The sequence below is a fragment of the Microchirus variegatus genome (assembly GCF_963457635.1).
Source record: "Microchirus variegatus genome assembly, chromosome: 6".
Classification (NCBI taxonomy): domain Eukaryota; kingdom Metazoa; phylum Chordata; class Actinopteri; order Pleuronectiformes; family Soleidae; genus Microchirus; species Microchirus variegatus.
Genome location: NC_139807.1, coordinates 26,904,115 through 26,917,204, shown reverse-complemented (window position 1 = coordinate 26,917,204; position 13,090 = coordinate 26,904,115). Strand labels below are relative to the sequence as shown.

Here is a 13,090-nt window from a genome sequence, read left to right as displayed (position 1 = left end):
TGCAGTATTGGCTATCTTCCCTGTCAGATGTGGGCTTTTTCCACAGCGCCATTTGGAAGGCAAATAATTAAAACATTAAAAATACACAATTAGAAATAAAATAATTGACATTTTGTCTGGTTAAAAAGGATAAGGAAGCATGCAAACTGTATTATGTATGTAGATCATATATGTTAAACTGATATTACAAAAATCTTTAGGAAAAAAAACATGCTTTCCAATTACACTGTAACATGTTTACTATGTTTGTCTAACCCCCCAGACCCTCCTGTATTTCGCACAGTGCTGCCAACTACAATCATGCCAGCTATCGCCCCATATAAGCTAGCTAGCCACCTTAAATTGGGCTACTCTTTGCAATTTTGACTAAAACTATAAAACACAAAACTATATACGGGTTTCACAATCAAAATCAATATTTATCCTGTTTTAAATGGCAGTTATTAGTTTAAATGAACAACCGCATGTTACACTTTTTTCAGTGTATCAAACAACTAAAAAAATATGACAAATGATGTGTTTTAAAGTGATCATAATAATGAATCTTTCAGGAAATGGAGCCCTATCTTCCCATCACCACCAAGTGTGCTCGCTTCTGCCTTTCTGGAGCCACTGTTATATTCTGGGTAAGTGGCACTTGTTTTTGCAACAGTTCACCCTGATCTCACTTGTGTTTCCACTGTGTGGGCTGGATATGCAAGTAACGTAGCGATTAACGTCATACCAGTGTGACACAGTGTCACTCGACAATAAATCTCACAAAGAAGAAAGCGACAACAGTGGAGGACATCCAGCATTCCATGTTCCTTCTTCTTGACGTGTGGCTGTTTATCACAAGAAGAAGACAACAAACTTTGGTCCGCCAACAAAGGCTTCCAAAAACTGGGACAGTACAATTGCTTATTCTTATACCACTGTCAATATCTAACACAATGAGAGAGCACATAATTGCGTATACCGTTCCATACTGAAGTCCATTTAATGTGGTGAAAAAACTTGATGTTAAATGATAAAAACACACACCACATTGAAGCCTTGAGGATCAGGATTTGGCCAGCACCATGTAACCAGGCTTCTACTGGACGATACCAACTGTCAATCACACTTGTGTCCACTCATATGTACCACACTTGATCATTTATGAGATGAAACTAAGACCTTAAACTCGTGATTGAGACTAGGGCTGGGCGATATAAAAAAATATATTGATATATTTTAAATGGGATATGGAATGAGACCATATCGCATATATTGATATAGTTTCTTACCGGAGCTTTGATTTCAAAAAAGGTACACCTGTTGTTGTAAAGTTTACATTTTATTATTTAACCAGCTGAGGATTTATTCATGAACCAAGTGAAGAAACCTGGTTGAAACTTGGTCCATATCGAACAGCCCTAATTGAGACCATTTACTCAGGAAAACCAATCAAGTGGGATGTAAGCTCATTTTGCCATATACCTGCATTCAAACAGAGCTCTTTTTGCAACCAGTGGAGTCACGCCCTGGTGGCTATTGAGTATATTACTTCTGGGTTGTCTTCATCAAACTGGATGACCTTATCCACTTTGCATGTCGCGGTCTTCAAACATCACCACTCCCAATCTCGGACAGCTTGTATTTCAGTTTGCTGATTGGATTGTTACCAAAAAAAAACTTCCTCTCTGTGCTAGGTTTGAAGAGAAGAACATATGGTTTCGCTAGCTAGCTAGCTAGCTGAGACGTCTTTGTCCTGAGAATGTGTTTTACCTCGACGTAAAAACACTCTTTATCTAAATGATCTAAATATGATTAAATGACGTAGAGAAGAAACTTCTGCTGTGAGGCTGCAGTACCGCCAATGGACAAAGAGGGAGACAGAGAGCAGCCACTGTAGCTAAACTAGCTAAACATGTGTGTGTGTCTGTGTGTTTGCTCCACATAGATTTCTCTGATAGTGGCCTGCATTATCGGCGTCATTGCGTATAGACTGGCCGTATACGCTGCCTTTGCGAGTATCATCAAAGACCCCAAGATCCAGGTGGTGGGCAGGTTCATCACTCCACAGCTGGCCACATCTGTCACTGCTTCTTGCATCAACTTTGTCATCATCATGACCCTCAACTTCTTTTATGAGAGGGTGGCCATTTGGATCACTGATATGGGTAAGGGAGGCTCTGTCACTCAAAGAATCAGTTCAATCCGTCTTGTCCTACAGTCTCTGTGTTGATTGTGCATATACTGTCTGTTTCCTGCAGAAATCCCAAAGACACACCTGGAGTATGAGAACAGGTTGACCATGAAGATGTTTCTCTTCCAGTTTGTCAACTACTATTCCTCGTGCTTCTACGTGGCCTTCTTCAAAGGCAAGTTTGTGGGTTACCCTGGCGACTACAAGTACATGTTTGGCAAGTGGAGCAAACTGAGAAATGAGGAGGTGAGTTTCTTCAACACTGGTCCTAAAATGATAATAATAATATACATAATAACTTTCTTAAAGGGGAAGTTCAGGCACTTGTTCTCACTGATAACAATGAGAAGATATCCAGTAGTTATTTAACAATTAACAATAAACTTAAGGAAGTCGAATTACAGATTTAGAAGAACATATTTACCAAATAAACTCTTAAGAATATGTTTGTCTTGTCCTCTAGGAAACTGAAGTTTGTCACCCGCGCATGGTTCAGACCAAAGTCCATCGAGATAATCTGTGATTTTACATCGTGACACACAGAAGCTGTTGATCCTTTGCTATCTCCATCAGTTACCTTGTGACTTTGGTTGTGAAGTTGTTTTGAAATCCTTTCCATAAAGCAGACCTAGACCGGACGTTCCAATTAACGCTGTTGTTTAGTGTGTATCTGCGTCATTACCTTGTTTAAGAAGCCCTGAAGGTTCTAAACAAACATTTCAGCCACTGCTGAGAACGCTGTGTTTTATTGTAATCTCAGGCTCAGCGAGATCTCTGAAAAAACCCGGTCCGGTTACGTAAACACCGGTTCTCCGGAGCAGCAGATCGTCCTGCTCCGGGCACTAGTCCAGGCACATCCGGTTGCGTACATTGAACCACAGAAGAAGAATAACGTCCGTTGTGGAGGTGTTTCACGAGCGTCAGTGTCTTCTGACTCCGGGTCAAAGTCATAAAAGGGACTGCGGCGGGGAGTCGTGAAGAAGCTATTTTTAAACATTGTTAAAACAATGTTTTGATAATGAGTAGCAGTGCATCCACCGTTCAAGAGGGGGGAGCTGCGCTTCTGAGAACGGGTGCTGAATATACTGGCCAATGACAAGACTCTTGTCTTCTGGGTGAGAGATTTGAGTCTCAAGTCTCGCTGCTGGGAAACACCGTCAGAAAAGAGGATTTCTATCGGCTCGTTTACAGCAACTAGGAGGTTTTTGACCATAAAAACAAGTTAATGTATGTAAGTAGACCTCCATAACTAACATATATGTGCAACAGGACCACACTAGGTCCGCTTTAAGGTTTTCCTCAAGCGACACAAACTTACCAAACTTAAGGCAGCAGTAAACCTGCAGCTCTTGTGTCCCCATGAGCTAAATCACTGACCTTTCACAATGGACTTTGGTGTGGCAGAGTGAGCAGTTAATAAACTTCAGTTACCAGCCATTTCCTAAAACCCCCATATGATCACCCTTCAAACAACCAAAACTATTCTTGTGAATAATCTAGTTTCTTAGGGAGTTGTTGTTCTGGGATGTATTTCATTAACTTCATTAACAACCCCATCAGTTTTACTTTTTCAGCTTCATAACCTGCGGCCAGTGAAGAGGAAGTACTTTAAATAACATGAGAGGCTTCATACTGTGTCTCATCTAAGCACATGTTGCTGTTCTCTTCTATAGTGTGACCCTGGAGGCTGCCTGATTGAGCTGACCACACAGCTGGTGATCGTCATGGCAGGAAAACAGCTATGGGGAAACATTCAGGAAGCTCTGCTGCCGTGAGTCCATCTCCATCAGCCCCATGTTTATGATAATCATTTCCATTTAAAACCATGTTCATTCATTATGATAAATGTCCGATTGAGTGGTGTGGGTGGGGATGTTTTTATGTGAAGCAATTAGTGTTGCATATGCATGGTTTTCTGGAGAAGAGTCATACGTTTGATTGACTGTACCAATACAAGAAGAACTGGTTTCAGCCAAGATGACTCCTGAGAGCCTGTAGCAGATAACTTTTTTCTTATTATGTCTCCCAAAAGTCATTATAAGTTGAAATCTTTTAAGTTTGGTAACACTTTAGATTAGGGAACACATATTCACCATTAACTAGGTGCTTACTAACATATATAAGTAGCATACTAGCCCTTTATTAGGAATCATTAAGCATGTATTAACACCGTATTCTACATAGCTTTATTCTACCTCTATTACGACATGAATTATTACATGCTTAAAGTGGACCTAGACCGGAAGTTCCTATTAATGCTGTTTTTTGGTGTGTATTTGCGTCATTACCTTGTTTATGAAGCCCTGAAGTTTCGAAACAAACAGTTCAGCCACTGCTGAGAACGCTCTGTTTTATTGTAATCTCGGGCTCAGCGAGATCTCTGAAAATCCCGTAATAGTTACGTAAACACCGGTTCTCCTGAATAGCCGATCGTCCTGCTCCGGGCACTAGTCCGGGCACATCCGGTTGCGTACATTGAACCGCAGAAGAAGAATAACGTCCATTGTGGAGGTGTTTCACGAGCGACAGTGTCTTCTGACTCTGGGTCTGACTCCGGGTCAAAGTCATAAAAGGGACTGCGGCGGTGGGGAGTCGTGACGAAGCTATTTTTAAACACTGTTAAAACAATGTTTTGATAATGAGGAGCAGTGCATCCACCGTTCCAGAGGGGGAGCTGCGCTTCCGATTTCACAGCATACAGCAACTAGGAGGTTTTTGACCATAAAAAAAAGTTAATATATGTAAGTAGACCTCCATAACTAACATATATGTGCAACAGGACCACTCTATGTGACCTTTAATATTTACTAATAAAGGGCTAGTATGCTACTTATATGCATGTTAGTAAGGACCTAGTTAATGGTGAATGTGTTGCTTAATATAAAGTGTTACCTTAAGTTTTATTGAATATAGACACTCACACCCACCTTCCAAATTCAAATATCAAATCAAGCAATCACATATTAGTAACTGGGGCATGTATACATGGTTAAGCAAGCTGCTGTTGATCAAAGAGAGCATCAGTATGAGGTAGACAGGCTGGATTTGTATGCACTAATTATCCAAAAATATCCAGTGAGCGGCAGTTCTCTTGAGTTCAGAGGAGAATAACCACTTGTTACCACTAAGGCATGTAGAGACGTCATGGACAACATGTCAAACGTTTAAGCGACAGCAGAAGACGGACCACACCAGACACTTTACGAAGTAAACGTCATGCCTAAAGAAAGGGGGCTGAGTGTAGATGGCATCTGGAGGAAGATCATTTAGACGAGCGTCTGTGATTTAAGAGTGCTGAGCAGCTCGCCCCCAAACTTCCCGAGCATGCTTTCAAATAAATTGTTTCCATGAGTAGATGGAGACAGTGTGTGCGGAGCAGATGTGGATCTGCAGATGATTGAAGCGCAGTCGCTCTGGAAAGTGTTTCTTGCTGGCTCTGTTTAGAGTTCAAAATCTGGGCTTATCTTTATTTAATTATTCCCAGACCGACATGTGGTTTACTGACAGGTTGATCCGTAACTGGTGGAGGAGCAGAAGGGGGCGGCACCATCCGGAAAACCATTACAGCCGCTGGGAACAGGACCACGTCCTGCAGAATTTCAGCCAACTGGGCTTGTTCTACGAGTATCTGGAGATGGGTGAGATACTTTGTGAAGTTAGGATATCCAGGTGGCATTTTTGCATACTTTTCAGGAAAGATCCACTGAACCTTGTTCCACATTCAGGCTTTTCTTTTCATCACTGTCTCGCTCTCTCTTCTTTTTCACCCTCTGCGTCGTTGCAGTCGTCCAGTTCGGCTTCATCACTCTGTTCGTTGCCTCTTTCCCGTTGGCTCCCCTCCTGGCTCTGGTCAACAACATCCTGGAAATCAGGGTGGACTCGTGGAAGTTCACCACCCAGTTCAGACGACCGATGGCCTCCAAGGCCCGAAACATTGGAGCGTGGCAGGAGATCCTTAACGCAGTGGCTATTCTGTCTGTTGTGACCAATGTGAGTGAGTTTTCCATTCTCTCAGTTTTTTGTTGTTGTTTTTAACCACTAACAAACTAACACCACATCCTTGTTTCTACAGGCATTCATCATGGCCTTCACCTCAGACATGATTCCCCGTATGGTTTACCTGTATGCCTACAACCAGGGCTCCATGACGGGCTTCGTCAACCACAGCTTGTCCATATACAATATCTCACAAATACCCATGCGCAACATGCCAGATGAGAATCTGAATGGGTTTGATAACTCAACCGCCACCTGCAGGTATCAGAGATGGAGTTTGTTGGATGCTAATATTTTACATTTATTTTAAAGGTCTAATTTCTAGTGTTTAAGAATTAGCAAGGTCAAACTGTAGACTCTGCAGACCCTTACTGCCCAAAGTGCTTCGGGGAACTATGGTGGCCTACTAGAAACCCTCTTTCACAGCTGTCACCACTCTTCCACGTTCCCACATTCTCTGCCGTTCTAAAACACACCTCTGTCTTTAAACAACAGAAATGTCTTTTGGTTCTTATTCCTAATGGGAAGGCAAAACTGTACCAAGGCGAACCATTCCACTTCTTCTAAAGCTATGAAAACCAAACATTTTTGATTTTAAAGCAGCTATCAGGGGTGTGATTTTTCCGCCACAAGTCTTTGTTTCACTAGCAGCATAGTCCGTTATTTTAGCTGATGTGCAGGCATCGACGCATGTTTTTGGACCGGTCTGGGGCTGTCATAATTTGATTAAAAAAAGTACATTATTAGTGCTGGGCACGTTAACGCAGAGCCGTTTCTTGCTATATGTGGACTATGCAGCTGCATAGGGCCCCGCAGCCACCAGGGGGCCCCCAAGCTGCAAGTTCAGACTCATATTCTATTATATTTTTGAGAATTAAAAGTACCTGTCCTTATTTGCATGTATTGCATGCATTCATTATGCATATATTTGCAAAGCATGTAAGTGTTCGTTTGGGTAATCAGGTAAAAATCCCATTATAATCCATTATATTTATTTAGAAGTAAGTTTAGTTATTTATTTTTTACTGTTTTTGAATCGTGGGTTAAAACTGTTTTACGTTATGCCACCTTGTTATGCTACCTTGTTACCTGCTGCATCATCACAGAATATATGAAAAAGTTAGGAATCTCTACCTCGAGTTTGAAAAAATAGGGGCCCCCAAATAGTATCTCGCATAGGGCCCCCAAACAGCTAGAAACGGCCCTGTGTTAGCGTCGTTATAACGTTATAATGACGAGTTTCCATGAAGACTGACCGGAAAAAGACCTAACGTGATGTTTACGTGCCTCCCGATTGTTAAAATTAGTTTTCCGTGCCACGGCATATGAATGTGCTGTTCTCACTGTGATGCCAGTTTGTTTTTTGTCGTGAACAGATACCGTGACTACCGTTACCCTCCAGGACACCAGCGGGAGTACACTCACACCATGCAGTTCTGGCACATCCTGGCAGCCAAAATGGCCTTCATTATTATCATGGAAGTAAGACAGTGTGTTAAAGCTGCAGCGTTTATTCACGTTAAACTGATTAAACTCTAAAACTCTTGTCATAATTCTCCCTCCGCAGCACGTCGTGTTCGTGGTGAAGTTCTTCGTGGCGTGGCTGATCCCCGACATCCCGTCAGACGTCACGGCGCGGATTAAACGAGAGCGCTACCTGATCCAAGAGTACCTTCATAAATACGAGGTGGAGAGGCTGAAAATCCAGCTGAGCGCCAGTTTCGTCACGGAGCCGCCGTCGGAGATTTCACTGTCGATGGACAATCACGAGGTGTCGTCTTTGCGCGTGTAGCAACGCTCGACTTCAACTAGCAAAGCCAAGAAGGGACAACCAAGTCTGGGAGTTTAATACACTGTTTAAAAAACGGCTTTTGTCTTTGGGGATAAAAAGGCTATCAACTCTGAAATGGATGGAAACATCTGGCAAAATATACTCTTTTAACAAGACTGTGTATAAATGGGCCGTCTTCTAGTCAGAAAAGTGAAGTCCAGATGCCTGGCACCTTGGTATCTAGGGAGGGAACCTTGAAAGGCACCAAGTTTGTGTCTTATCCTAAGTTATGGCTGTTAATATTGAACACCAGTTCTGGTTATAATAATATGTGAGTAATTAAACTTAAAAGTTGGCTGAAAATTAGAATTTTCTCTCACACAGGGCGTATGTGATGGAAGTAGCAGTTCACCACCAGGGGGCAACGTCGCTCAGTCTGAATGGAAGTCTATGGGAAAATGAACTTCTCTAATTCTCTAACCTGATTTATAATGACGTCAGTTAACTCAATCACTAATTTCAGGTCTTGTTCAAGAGAACATGATGTCAATTTTCAATTCTGCTAACTCCCATTTAGCGAGTTTAGAGTTTTTAAATAAACAGCACGTATGAGCAGATACCAGCGTGATTGACGGCTTCTATCTTCCAGTGGTTGCCCGGCTGCAGGAGACATCTGTATTGTTCCGGTTTTTTACAACAGGAGGGAAGATTTTGTCCATTTTCAGACACAGTCCATGACTCTTTTTAAGAGGCATCAGAAAAGAGAAAAACCCAAAGCAACGTCTCTCAAAGTGCTTACATACTTTAAACTGCTTCTTTTGTACCATAAAAAAGTATTAGTAAGTGCAGTTTGTGTTATTCCCCCATGTAAATCCAGTGACTCTCTCCATTGGTCGTGACTGAAAGACTCTGTGCTGTATGTGCTGCTGGAGTTTGAGTTTAATGAAATGGCATTAAACATGTGAAGTAAGGTGTTATTTACCTTTCAATCGCACGTTATGATATTATTGTTTTCTAGTTTTCTGCATGCGATTCTTCTGGACTGGACTGTTTAGACGAGAAAAATGCTTCATTGTTTTGAATGAATATTAACTGTGGTTGGAAGTTCATATCCTTAAATTATGAATGTAAAAAACACTCAAAATGTACAAAATGTTGAAATAATATATCCAAAGTAATCTACATATATATCAGATTATAATTCTAAATCACTTTTAATTTTGGTAGCTACATAACGTTAACTTATACCTATAGCTGGGCTATATGATTTTTTTTTTAAAAGCATATTATATTCACTTCTTAAAAACTGTGCATTTGCAAACAAAGTACCTCCATGATGCTGCAACAGAAGCCGCCGGCTCATTATGATGTGATCTTCCATATGAATGTCCAACTCACACAGGGACCAATTATAGGACTTGCACCAAAAAAGATAAGCAGATTACCTGAAGAACACGATCTCTGGACAGATCGATACCACACAATCACTTCAGCTTCATCATCATGTGTCGGTTTTACTCTGAACTGTGTTGCACTTGGATAACGACGGCCAATATTGCTGGTTTTATACATTCTTTTTGGTGTCTACTTGAACTCAGACGATCCTAAGAAGAGTCTCTTATGCCCTGGTTATTCATAAGTGAAGATTTTAGTCAAACTTAATGACCTTTACTAACTTCATACTCCGTAGCAGATACTGAGCGTTGCTGTTGATATAACAGATATTTATTTACTTGAGTTGTAGAGCGGTTAATTTATTGACCTGTCTCTGCTCTGTAGTCGAGTCATTTTACACCAAGCAATTTACACCAAATGTTGGTTCAGAAAGATCTACAAGAACAGTTTATACCATTAATTAGGACTTTGCCAAGAGACCAGATTTTGAGTTGATTGTCTTTTACAGTATTATTTATCAGACACTGTGGCTTTTTAAAAACCTGCTGAAGCTTAACATGCAGTCTGTGTTTGTACTGTGATTTTCTCAGCTGCGATTTCAGCTCATAGTCGATGACGAAGCCTGATTTATTCTGTTCTCAGGATTGAAACATCCTTTAATATTTTGTGGAACATCGCTCCATTGACGCTCTTATCGCCTACCTGTGTCAGATGTGTGCGAGGGGTTCGTGCATGACGCTCTGTGTGCTGTGCGTGTGTGTGTCGCCCCAACAACTGCCTTAAATGTCTGTATTTACTTGTTTTTGTATGAGTTTTCTAAACGACAGCATTTTCCTATCTGGACTCAAAACTTGTTTCATATCACTGGTTGCTGCCGTTCTAGCCTTTGTCTTCTGTCCCGTTTGATGTGCAGGAATTGTTCTGTGTAAATATTCTGAACTTATTGTAGCCCGTTGTGCAGAAATGCAGTCAAGATACTCACAATAAATGAAGAAACAACTATGATTTTAGTCTGTGGGTTTTTGTTTCCAGTCAAGTCAAACAGTGAAATGTGAAAGTTAAGTTTAAGAAAAGAGCTTCATCTTTACTAAATAGAGATATTAGGCCTAGTGTTATTGCAATGCTTCTTTTTAAAAACATCTATATTTCCTAGAAAACATCACACCATGACAAACACTTAATTTAAGTCAGTTCTTAATTTCAACAACGAACAATGTGAAAACACTATAAGGTTTTATACTTATATAAGGTTTAAACATACAGTACATACAGAGGCTATAAGCATGTACAATATAGAGTGTCTAAGTATGTAAACATTGAATGGATTGATTGATTTGTGTGACAAAAATGTGATATAAAATGAATCATAACTTTGACTCAACAACAACAAATACGAAAAAATTCATTTTTAAAGCCTGACCTGTATAAAAACACACACCCCAGGATGTCCATATAAGGAGTTGTGTATTATTTCCACGGTAAATTACCATGGTGCACCTGCGGCACAGAGCCGAGCCGAGCCGTGTGAGGAAAAAAAAAAATCTGAATTTTTTTCAATTCAACCACCTCAGGAACTCTTACTCGAAAGGGAAAAACATTATTCGGCCTTCTCTAAAGTTATCAGCTCCCGTTCCTAAGCACAAGCCTCAACAATTCAGGACGGCGCCTGCCGCAACTGTTGTAATCACAGCGACCTCGGCATAGCACTGGCTCCAGTCTGTTGTCTACAGAATTCGTCTTCATATTTTCGCTGAGCCTGACCAGAATGGGGCAGGCGACTGATGAAGCTGCTGCGCAGTCCTCCCCAAGGTCAGCTCCATGTATCAGCAGAGAAAGCACCTTTAAGTATCCTAACTCTGGGACTCACAGGCAGACTGACAGAGGACGCCCAACTGTTAACATACTTGGTTTATGCTCGGCATTTTCTTAGTTCTCCTCAGATCTGAGTAACTTCAGATAAAGCTTTTCAACTTAACTCATCTCTGACTCCAGGGAACTCCATCTTTGGTTGACTCACTAAATAATCAAATCTTTGCAACACTACTCTTCTCTTCCTGCAGCGGTTGAGAAAGACTGATCTGATACAGATCCTGTGGGACTCACAGATCCACACTGGCCAACTGGACTCAATAAATAAATAAAAAACAAATCTGAATCTGCAGAAGATTCCAGGTACAACTGTCCAAGAAAAAGCTGAGATACTGTACAGAAACATCAAACTTCCTCCTACCAGAGGACCTGAGAGAGTTGAAACAAGAGTCCAAGAAAACCTGCTGAAGTTCACCCTGGCAGAAGAAAGTAAGGTGATTTTAGTGACTTTATGAGTATTCCTGAAAATGCAGCGGTTCTTAAGGAGAGAATGCTTTGGTGATGCCAGAGGTCAAAGAACTCACGTCAAACACTGAAAGAGACAAGACCACAGCGGACACTGTGTTGGTTACACATTAAGACATTGCCCAAAATAAATGGATAAATAAGTAATAAAAATACAAATACTAATGCCAATTGTGTCTTAGACTATAAGCCTGTAGGGGGAGCCCTGACCTAAACTGCTCCAGATAGATTCAGTAACTAAACATGTTTTCCGCTTGTTCCAGGATGAAAATGACAGGAATCATCAAGCTCAGGGAGCATGACTCGTTATGTCCATCACTGAGTCCAGACATTAACCCTGCAGTGAGTTTTTAGAGAAGAACTGAGCACAGCGATCCATGTCTCCCTCCTGTCATCAACACAAGAGGAAACATAAGTATGTGAGTTTATAAAAGCAATGCTGCAGTGAAAGCATGTAGTGAAAGCAGCCCAACACAATGCATATGTTGCAGGTGTTTGTTTTTGTTCAAGTTTGAGAAATATGCAGTACATTGTTTTAACACCAGGTGGCATACAACACCCACAAATGGCAAGAGAAGCAGTGCTCGCGCTTTTCCCTTTGAATCCTAATATCACACATCTGTAAGATGAGTCTAATCTGATCATATTAACATTATAACATATTATTATTATTATGATGATGCTAAATATTATTATTATCATCATAATATCAACACATTTGTCACAGTGGGTATCATTTTATATTTATGGCTAAATTGCCATAAAAAGGGTGATTCGGTAAATCAGATAATGGGATGGATCTGATACAAATAACTAAATACTCATTTTGATTTAAACATTTTTGTTCGTGCCGTGCGGAAGGCTTTGGTTGTCAGGGGGGATGGAAATCGGGGAGATGCTTGAATTATTGATGGATGTGAGGAGTAGAAGATGTTTTTGGGGGAGGCGGGGTGGAGGCTTTCCAGTGCTGCTCGTTTGGTTTCCATAGCACCGCCCTCGAGAGAGCGAGAGAGAGAGCGGCAGCCTCACCCAGAGAGAGATCTGTTTTTGCCACTTAATGCATTAACAAATAAATAAAATAACCCACAATGCACGGATGTACGGCCTTGTATTTCTTTAGGCCCAGTGTTTCGTTACAGAAATATTAAAAATCCTCGGTGTAATCATCGGTGTCGCACTTCTCTGAGTGTTTTACACGTGCTCTTGCTGCAGATGCTGCTGTCGCTGACCTCGGTGCTGAAATCGACGTCACGTGAACCGGCGCTCACACACGCTCACACACACACACACACACGCCCACACACTCTTCAACTCATTTAGCGCAAACACACATTTCTGCTTTTTCTTAAACTTTAAAAATCGTCTTTTTTTTAATCTCTCCATTCTCTCTCTCTCTCTCGCGCGCGCGCGCGCTCTCTCTCTCT

The 13,090-nt window shown here is 41.2% G+C and overlaps 1 protein-coding gene across 1 annotated transcript in view; it reads left to right on the top strand.

Moving 5' to 3' along the window:
* ano5b (anoctamin 5b) overlaps positions 1–8,163 on the top strand; it is a gene marked incomplete at its 5' end in the record, with an annotated part of 29,678 nt that extends 21,515 nt beyond the window's left edge. Inside the window, 9 exons of the mRNA XM_083891721.1 lie at positions 552–626; positions 1,925–2,144; positions 2,238–2,416; positions 3,844–3,941; positions 5,678–5,808; positions 5,955–6,160; positions 6,243–6,427; positions 7,543–7,648; positions 7,734–8,163. Of these exons, the coding sequence (XP_083747847.1) occupies positions 552–626; positions 1,925–2,144; positions 2,238–2,416; positions 3,844–3,941; positions 5,678–5,808; positions 5,955–6,160; positions 6,243–6,427; positions 7,543–7,648; positions 7,734–7,958 (1,425 nt within the window). The 3' untranslated portion in view covers positions 7,959–8,163. The remainder of the gene's footprint in view (positions 1–551; positions 627–1,924; positions 2,145–2,237; positions 2,417–3,843; positions 3,942–5,677; positions 5,809–5,954; positions 6,161–6,242; positions 6,428–7,542; positions 7,649–7,733) is intronic.
* Between the last annotated feature and the right edge of the window lie 4,927 nt (positions 8,164–13,090).